Below are 9,858 nucleotides of genomic sequence, written 5' to 3'. Positions count from 1 at the left end.
TTCCACTAGAGTTGGTCATGTCTTTCCACTAGAGTTGCCTTAAGCGCGAAATGTGTTTTGGTTGGAAGCTTCCCCACCCCACCCGCATTGGCCACAGAAAGGAAAAAAAGTTGGCTTGCTGTTTTAGGGAAAGATTACTTTTGGTTATTGTCTCACTTTCCAAATCCGTGTCTGGTTACTCTTTTTTTCCAGGGGGCCGAGTCTGGTTGCTGTCTCACTTTGCAAATCCGAGTGAGCCTGTGTTCGCCTCGATTTTCTGGGCTGAGTCGAGATGAATAAGCGTAAAGCATCGGGCCCCGTTTGTTTCGTAGAAACCCTAAGTTAGGCCGGCGGCGGAGACTGCGGCGGCGGCGGCGAGAATACCAGACGGCACGCCTGGTTAGCAATCTCAACCAAGAAGAGAAAGAGAAGAGAGATCGGCGGCGGGCGGCGGCGAGGTGAGGACGCCTCGTGAGATGGATGGGAGGCCGGACGTCCCTTCCGAAGAGCGGAGGGTCGCGGGGAAGAAGGAGGACATGGCCGACCAGGAGAGCGTGGACCTGCCCAACTCCGATACCCAGAGTATGAGCTCCCAAGTCAGTTGCGTCTCTGAGCAGATGCCCGAGCGGTGCGGCCAGAAGGAAATCAAGCCTGCCTCCGGATTCATATCCAACTCCGAGCATTTATACCTGCCCCACGGCGGTGAGGATGAGGGCGAGCGCCTAAACTGCTTACTCAGTCATATATTGCACCGGACGGATGCCTTGTGCGACGAGATGGCATCCATGGCATCTATTCTGGCCAAAATCAGTATCCCCGTCACCTCCCATCACAAGGTCTTCGATCAGTTAGACGCGGCGCAGAGATTATTCAAGATGTCCCTGAATATATTGCATTATACCGAGAATGCGGCTGGTAAAAAGATGGCTGACCAAAATGTTGATGACCAGAGGACCAAGGATGACAAAGGCAAATCCGGCATCCACTGTTTTGAGAACCAGGGAACCAAGCAACATGTGGATGCATCGGTAACAGATCTGACAATGGGCCTTTGTAGATCAAACATGGAAACGCCGCAGATGGCTGCCTACTGTCCTGATGGCCAGATGACTGATGAGGAGGATGAACATTTCGTGGCAGCGGATCCTACAAGTGGCCTTTGCGACCAGGCGGCTGTCCACTCTTACGACAACCAGAGTACCATGGAGTACATGGAGATGATTGATCCCATGACAGGTGAAGGCCAATCAAGCACGGAGACGCATGCGTCGAGGATGATGGACGAGGGCAATTCAAGCAACGAAGGCAAAGGCCAATCAAGCACGGAGACGCACGCATCTAGGATGATGGACGAGAGCAATTCGAGCAACGAAGGCAAAGGCCAATCAAACACGGAGGAGCATGCATCGAGGATTATGGACGAGAGCAATTCAAGCAACGAAGGCAAATCAAGCAACGAAAGCAAATCAAGCACACAGGCAGTGGTGATGGTGCTGGATTCCGATGAGGAGCATGAAGTGGGGGGGTGGTATGACCATGGAGATGCACAAATATTCGAAGATGCTTGAATGTGAGGAGGAGGAGGAGGAGGGGAAGATGACTGCTGAGGATTTAGCGATGGCTGCCCAATTTAACAAGGAGCTATTAGAGATGGAAGCTGACTTTCTCAAAGTCCAGGAGCAGGATGTTAAGGATACGCCAAGCTGGATCTCTGTCTCACATGAGGACAAGGCAGAGGAGATGGAGGTGGAGGACAGGTTGTTTGCTAGACGCCGTAAAGGCTGGGAATCTGCATGGGGAGACCGCAGTGATTTCGAGGACATGAGTAAGTAAACTTAAAACACCCATTGATTCCTTCTTATCGTATTCATCTTCCAACAATGGCGATGCAAGCAGATCCCCCCTCCCTTTCGTCCTTTCTTCCTTCATTCATTGCATATAAGTAAGTAATTCATGCTGGAACATGCCTAACACTTGGATTAATTTGGTGCTGCAGCCTTATTGAGTCCTATGCATTTTACACATTGCACGCTGGGACTGATACCCTACACTGCTACCACTGTGAGCGCCTTACAGATCTACTCCATCAAGATTGTTGAAACAAAGGGAATGTTGAAGTGGCCACTCTATGTCTATGGGGTCATTGCTGCCCGAGATGCCGTAGATCACAACCGTAACATTCTCTTCTCTCGGCAAAGGTTGGACTGCCAAGAGCTCACTCTAGAGGTAATATACAATCTTCCATTTTGTTCTTCATTTTCTCCTTCTTCTTCTTCTTCTTCCTGCAAGTGTCGTTGTCTGTTGCATTCAACTATAATGATGATTATGATCCTTGCAGGATCCTTGTTTGCACCTGACTGGCCCGTCTCGTGCGATTGTGGCTGTGGACCATGTTGACTTTGAAATCCAACTCAAATTAAAGGGCGCAACATGGTCTGGTGACAAAGCATTGATCAGTCGCTTCGAGACTTACCCTGGTGCTGGTGGTTATCGTGAAGGTTTAGATACCGCGCTCTTCAGCAACTCCTTTTGCACCGTAGAGTTAAGCTTTGAGCGACTTATAGAAACCGTCCAGGCTACTATCTTGAGTGTGTGTGTTGTTGAAGGGTGGCCATCACCTTTTGAATATGGCGGACAGATTATGTGCTCCTCACCACCACATGAAGTTAAGGACCCCCTATCCAGGCATGTTGTGTTGGTTGATTCTCATGATTTTGATGGAGAAATGCCAATGGGCTCAGCTGGTTACCTTGATCTGTCAAGGCAAGTTGTTTCTGTAGAACTGGGACATAACCTGCAATTTGTCATTCAAGCTTACTCACAGTCTGGTGCCATTGCTAGGCAAAGCCGTCTCACGTTTAGGACCAAATATTGCAACATAAGTCGAGGTATATGTGAGATTGGTGACTCTAAAGTGGGGATTACTGTTGCTTGGTCCCAGCTTATCAAGAACAAGATGGAAATCCTCTAGGAAGGACATGTTTGATGGCTATGGACTATGATTCATTAGCTAATAAATATGTCCAACTGTGGCTTGTGGAACTATTGATGTATTTCTGTATTCATTAGCTGATATGTCCAACTATTTGTGTATCGACCTAATGTTATCTGACTATTTGTGCCTACTATAATTTATTATTATTCTGTGTGAAGTAATGTTTCTATTTTGACCATTCAGCAGTCATGCTGTGCAAAATGTCTGCATATTATGAATATGCCATATCAGCAACATGTCCTGTTTTGTTGGTGAAAACCTTAATCAGCTCCCCAGCCAGCAGAAAGATGGTTTGTGATCTCAAATTTTGGTGGTTCTCGTAACCTCCTTCTTGGCATGGGCTCTGGCTGTGCTTCCCTGCAAAAAAATGAAATAAAAATCATTGCAGGCCTACTACTACATGGAGGCCGTTGACGACGAGGAGTAGTTCAGGAGGTTCCCACGCAGGAGGCCTCGCGTCGTTCGATCTATGTATCTTTTGTACTAGCCTTCTCTAAGGCATTTCCTTGTTTTGTGTCCGTACTCAGATATTTGTTGCTTCCGCTGACCCGTGTATTTCTCGAGCTTCTGTATTCGAGCCTTCGAGGCCACTGGCATGTAAGATGAAGCTTGTATGCTTTTTATTTTGTGTCTAGAGTTGTGTTGTGATATCTTTCCGTGAGTCATTGAGTTTGGTCATACGCATTTGCATGTATGATTAGCGTAAATCAAATCGAAGGCGTCACAAATTGGTATCAGAGTCTACTGCATGTAGGTACCCCCTTTTCAAATCCTTGGCCGAAGTTGAGTCTAGTACTTGAAAACCTTTGCTATTGTTGTGTGTCTTATGGGCCCACATCTCAATCCGGTTGTATTAGTATCTTTTACCCCTCTTCCATACATCCCTCCTTGTTCGATGACCTGCTTCATGATTGATACGTCCATTTTGCATCATGCTTTCATGTTGATATTTATCGCTTTATGGACTATTATTATACTTTGTGGTACCATACTTATGCCTTTTCTCTCTTATTTTGCAAGGTTTATTTGAAGAGGGAGAATACCGGCAGCTGGAATTCTGGACTGGAAAAGGAGCAAGTCCGAGTCCTCTATTCTGCGCAACTCCAAATGCCCTGAAAATCAACGTGAAATTTTTCGGGAATATATAAAAAGTACTGGGCGAAAGAAGTGCCAGAGGGGAGCTGCTAGGGGCCCACAAGCCTAGTAGCCGCGGCCTGCCCCCCTGGCCGCGGCTACAGGGCTTGTGGGCACCCTGGTGGCCCACTGGCCCCCCTCTTCTTCTATATGAAGGGTTTTGTCCGGAAAAAAAATCAAGGCGGAGCTTTTTCGAGGAGGCGTCGCTGCCACGAGGCGGAACTTGAGCAGAACCAATCTAGAGCTCCGGTAGGACGATCCTGCCGGGGAAACTTCCCTCCCGGAGGGGGAAATCGTCGCCATCGTCATCACCAAAACTCTTCTCATCGAAGGGGACTCATCTCCATCAACATCTTCATCAGCACCATCTCATCTCCAAACCCTAGTTCATCTCTTGTAACCAATCTCCGTCTCGCGACTCCGATTGGTACTTGTAAGGTTGCTAGTAGTGTTGATTACTCTTTGTAGTTGATGCTAGTTGGATTACTTGGTGGAAGAGTTTATGTTCAGATCCTTGATGCTACTCATTACATCTCTGATCATGATTATGATTATGCTTTGTGAGTAGTTACTTTTGTTCCCGAGGACATGGGATAAGTCATGCTAATAATAGTCATGTGAATTTGGTATTCGTTCGGTATTTTGATATGTTGTATGTTGTGTTTCCTCTAGTGGTGTTATGTGAACGTCGACTACATAACACTTCACCATTATTTTGGCCTAGAGGAAGGCATTGGGAAGTAGTAAGTAGATGATGGGTTGCTAGAGTGACAAAAGTTAAACCCCAGTCTATGCGTTGCTTCGTAAGGGGCTGATTTGGATCCACTAGTTTAATGCTATCGTTAGACTTTGTCTTAATTCTTCTTTTGTAGTTGTGGATGTTTGCGAGAGGGGTTAATCATAAGTGGGATGCTTGTCCAAGTAAGGGCGGTACCCAAGCGCCGGTCCACCCACATATCAAACTATCAAAGTAACGAACGCGAATCATATGAACATGATGAAACTAGCATGACAGAAATTCCCGTGTGTCCTCGGGAGCGTTTTTCCTCTTATAAGACTTTGTTCAGGCTTGTCCCTTGCTACAAAAGGGATTGGGCCACTTCTCTGCACCATTTCTATTACTTGTTACTTGTTACTTGTTACTTTTCACCTGCTACGTTTCACCTCACTACACCATCACTTGTTACCGCTACTTTCAGTGCTTGCAGTTATTACCTTGCTGAAAACCGTTTATCAGAGCCTTCTGCTCCTCATTGGTTTCGACACTCTTACTTATCGAAAGGAATACGATTGATCCCCTGTACTTGTGGGTCATCAATGATCACCTGGGTAAGTTCACACTGGATGTGGCAAAACTCAGCTCGGATTCGATGATTCGGTGTGCTTCCTATGGTTGTGGCCTAGCTAAGAATCTCGGCATCACTAGAAGTAGATGGCATGCGAAGGCGTTGTCTATCCCTTCTAAACTCGATCATGTGATGCATGAGGTAGAATCCATCAGCCCTACTACCGTGTGGTTGCTGGATGCACCAGAAGTTGGTCTTATGGCCGAAAGCCGGCGCTTTTTGCATGTACCTTTTCACCTTGATATATCCACCAGTAAGGCTGTAGGTGAAAATGGCTCTATCGAAAACATTCTTAATGTGCGTGTAATCCTTCTTCTTGATGTTCATCGATGAGTCCAAGTACAGAGCATAGGAGTGTTGAGGGTACAGACAGATGAGGACGCCCCCCCCCCCCCCGCTGCGCAAAATAAGCAAAGCTCAAATTAGCCTCCGTGCTTGCAAAGGAATGATCAAAACTTACGGAAGGATATGCGCGGATAACTTACGTGGGATGATAAGGCAGGAGAATCATTTCCTTGTCCTTATTAGAGAGCATGAAGTTGCTGATGTACTTGCTCGCAGAGTCCTGGTGCTCTTGGCACTCTGCCAACAACCTCTCGTGCATATAGTACGGGTCTGCGATGCACATATATTTTATGTTCTCGCGCCTGATGATGTAGTTGAGATACAACGCATACAGGCTGATGAACTGAAAATCCAGCTTGATCATGTGGAACATGGCGTAGATGTAGTCAAATCGCAGGATGAACTTGTTCACGGGCCATGTGTCGACGTATCCACTCGCACCCGGAACCTGAACCGGGTAAAGGTGGTATCCTGGTTTTTCCGAGCTGAGAAGTGTCTTCTCTGCGGCCAGCACATCATCATGAAGCCTCCTTAGATCATTATTCATTATGCTCTCTAACGCTTTCTAAGGTAGGATCGGGTGGCCGGCGACATGGAAACGCTGCGCACCTTGGACATGTATCCTGTCTACCTCCCGGGGTTGCATCTGGCTGCTTGAAGCAGCTCTAGCGCCTTTACAACCTTTCTTTTCCGGTCTCCACCTTTGCTTCTTGGCGGGTGGCGGTAGTGAGCCCTCCATACCTTCCTTAATCACATCCCCCAGCGACGTCGGGCTAATTATTAGTGGACGGCCCCTGTGTTGTTCTTGCTGGGTAGAGGTGGCATCCGAAGGCGTCTCCTGCGAGGATCGCATGAAGAGTGACTTTTTGCAATCAGCCGTCGGACGTTCCGGCTCCGGATAATCAGGCATCATCAAGTCATCTGCATGCTCAGAGTCTGAGTCATATTGCTGAGCATCGTCATAGCCGGTATTGATATACTGGTTAGGGTCGTCATCATCATCCTCCTCCATGAAATCATCAACATTTGCTTCTTTGATGAGGGCAACGTCATCTCCACTAATGGAGGCTGTCCCTCACCGCGTCGTCCGCTATCTCCCCTCACGCCAAGTGCAGGTAATTGGGTAGGTGGGGTGGTGTTCATACCTTGTTGAGGAGTTGCCGTTGATGTGCTACCGGGCGCCTCGACACGAAGGTGAGTCTTCGACCAATGCAAGAACCAGCTCTTGCATTCGCCAATCAGTTGAGGGGTTTCGTCATCACCGGCTGGTACCGGTGGAGCCAAATTCTCGAAACCCGCTTTGACACTCGCCACGCAAACTTTGAAGACGTCATGGGGCATCTGTTTGCCGTGGAGCATGCGGTCCTTTGGCTTGATGATCTTTGCCTTTCCCATGTCCACCTGGTGTCCGTTTATATCATACAGTAGGGTGCACGGGGTTTCGTCGCCTACGAAGACATGACTACGAGGTCAGACATCCGAAAGGCAACTGAAATGGAAGACTATATACATATGCTTGTGACTAGTGTATGACGCGTAATTACCGTGATGGCGTCGAGCTCAGCCAAAGACGAAGCCCCATCGAGCACGCCAGAGAAAGAGGACGGGCTGCTATGAACTGGAGCAAGACCAGGTACGGGAGCATTTGTCGTTGCGTGAGCAGGTCCTGGTGGTGCGATGTTCGCCGAATTGCTCCCGACAAAGATGAGCAGTGGAAAGTCCTCTGCCCGTGCATCTGGATTCCTCCTCACATACTCAAAAACTGTCGGAACCAATTGGCCCAAGGAAGCTGCCACAACTGCACTGACCTTATCGTCGACTACCCGCGCGACCTTCTCGTCGATGGTCTAATCTATCGCCTCTGCGACCTTCTCACTGATGGTAAGTTGAGTATGCTCCCGTCTCCTCTTTCTTTCCTCCGGCCTCTTGTTGTATCATTTCTTCCATGAGGCGCCGTCTCCGACGCCGTGCACACGTCCATCCGACGGAGGTTTGTCCACCGAGACTTTTTTCAGTATGTTCAAGGCCCGGTTGAACGGGTTGTACCACTTGGGCCTTGCCGACGAGTGAGACGACTCGTCGCTTTCGGCTGCCTTTTGGTGCTGCTCTTTCTATAGAAGGAACATGGATGGTTTACAAATGTGACAAAACTTATTGTCGAATTAATTACAAGCTAATTAATATAATTAAGGTGGTAATACAACAATTACCAGTAGTCTCATGAACTCCCTCGTGTTCGGGTCCGTGTAAAAAATCTTCTTGACGGGGTCCCACTTGTGTCTGGCCCTGATCCAGTCACGCTCCATCGGGTCGGTGAACTCAGCCAAGGGGTCTGGAATTCCATGACCTTCACGTTCAGTGTCCTCCTTGGCCCATGTGCACCTCTTCCCCTCGTAACCACGGCTTCTGAGGTGGTGGGCAGACGTGTTCCTGGCTTGAAGGCCCTTCATTTTCTTCGACTTTTGCTGGGCTTCTTCTGTAGCACAAGTCTCTTTGAATTTTTCAAAGTCCTCTTTTGTTATTGACGGATTGTCAGCATGAATCTTGGACCACGGTTCATTCTTCAGAATGTCTTTTTTCACCCGTACTTTCCAGGCGGACAAGGCGTTGGTGAACGTCACCATTGCCTTGTTGTTTATCTTTGTCATGTTTTTGTCATTCCACGGATGTTCTACCTCATCATCCCGGTCGGGGAACAGGAACCCGTTGTGCAACTTTGTTAGGAGTGTGTGCTCCATTGATAACCCACAAGTATAGGGGATCGCAACAGTTTTCGAGGGTAGAGTATTCAACCCAAATTTGTTGATTCGACACAAGGGGAAGCCAAAGAATATTCTCGAGTATTAGCACTTGAGTTGTCAATTCAACCACACCTGAAGGATTTAGTGTCTGCAACAAAGTTTCAGTAGCAAAGTAGCGTGATAGTAATGGTAGCAACAGTAACAATAGCAGTAGTGACAGCAGTAGCGGTAACAGTAGCAGCAGTGACAGTAGTAGCGGTAAAGTAACGTAGCAAGGACCAGTAGGAAAAGCTTGTAGGCATTGGATCGGTGATGGATAATTATGTCGGATGACATTCATCATGTAACAGTACTAACATGGGGAGATATGTGACTAGCTCCAGTTCGTCAATGTAATGTAGGCATGTATTCTGTATATAGTCATACGTGCTTATGGAAAAGAACTTGCATGACATCTATTGTCCATCCCTCCCGTGGCAGCGGGGTCCTAATGGAACCTAAGGGATACTAAGGTCTCCTTTTAATAGAGAACTGGAACAAAGCATTAGCACTTAGTGAATACATGAACTCATACTATGGTCATCTCCTGGAGTGGTACCGACTATTGTCACTCCGGGGTTGCCAGGTCATAACACATAGTAGGTGACTACAACTTGCAAGATAGGATCAAGAACACACATATATTGATGAAAACATAATAGGTTCAGATCTAAAATCATGGCACTCGGGCCCTAGTGACAAGCATTAAGCATAGCAAAGTAGTAGCAACTTCAGTCTGAGAACATAGTGGATACTAGGGATCAATCCCCATCAAAACTAACTCGATTACATGATAGATATCATCCAACCCATCACCGTCCAGCAAGCCTACGATGAGATTACTCACGAACGATGAAGAGCATCATGGAATTGGCGATGAAGGATGGTTAATGATGACGACGGCGACGATTTCCCCTCTCCGGAGCCCAGAACGGACTCCAGATCTGCCTTCGAGAGGCAGAACAGGTGGTGGCGGTGGCTCCGTGTCGTAAAACACGATGAACTCTTCTCTCTTAATTTTTTCCGGGCGAGAGAGACTATATAGAGCTGGAGTTGGAGGCGGCGGAGCCACGAGGGCCTCATAAGCCTGCCAGGCACGACCAGGGGGCCCCGCGCCTCCTGGGCTTGTGGGCTCCTGGCTCTATCCCTCTAGGTAATTCTTGCGCCAATATTTTTTATATATTCCACAAAAAATCCTCGTAAATTTCCAGGTCATTCCGATAACTTTTATTTCTGCGCAAAAACATCACCATGGCAATTTTGCTGAAAACAGCGTCAG

General features: G+C 47.6%; 1 protein-coding gene across 1 annotated transcript; it reads left to right on the top strand.

Moving 5' to 3' along the window:
• The first annotated feature begins 253 nt into the window (after positions 1–253).
• Positions 254–3,091, top strand: LOC123429742. The gene is made up of 2 exons (XM_045113745.1): positions 254–2,205; positions 2,318–3,091. Exon 1 carries the CDS (start codon positions 456–458, stop codon positions 1,545–1,547), a length of 1,092 nt encoding a protein of 363 aa, XP_044969680.1. The 5' UTR covers positions 254–455; the 3' UTR covers positions 1,548–2,205; positions 2,318–3,091.
• Positions 3,092–9,858: the final 6,767 nt, after the last annotated feature.

The sequence above is a fragment of the Hordeum vulgare genome, chromosome 2H (assembly GCF_904849725.1).
Source record: "Hordeum vulgare subsp. vulgare chromosome 2H, MorexV3_pseudomolecules_assembly, whole genome shotgun sequence".
Classification (NCBI taxonomy): Eukaryota; Viridiplantae; Streptophyta; class Magnoliopsida; order Poales; family Poaceae; genus Hordeum; species Hordeum vulgare.
Note: the sequence above shows the minus strand (reverse complement) of the source record. Positions and strands in the feature narration are given on the sequence as shown.

Excerpts from the sequence above, each read along its gene's own strand:
- LOC123429742 (XM_045113745.1), top strand. The coding sequence starts at position 456 with ATGGATGGGAGGCCGGACGTCCCTTCCGAAGAGCGGAGGGTCGCGGGG.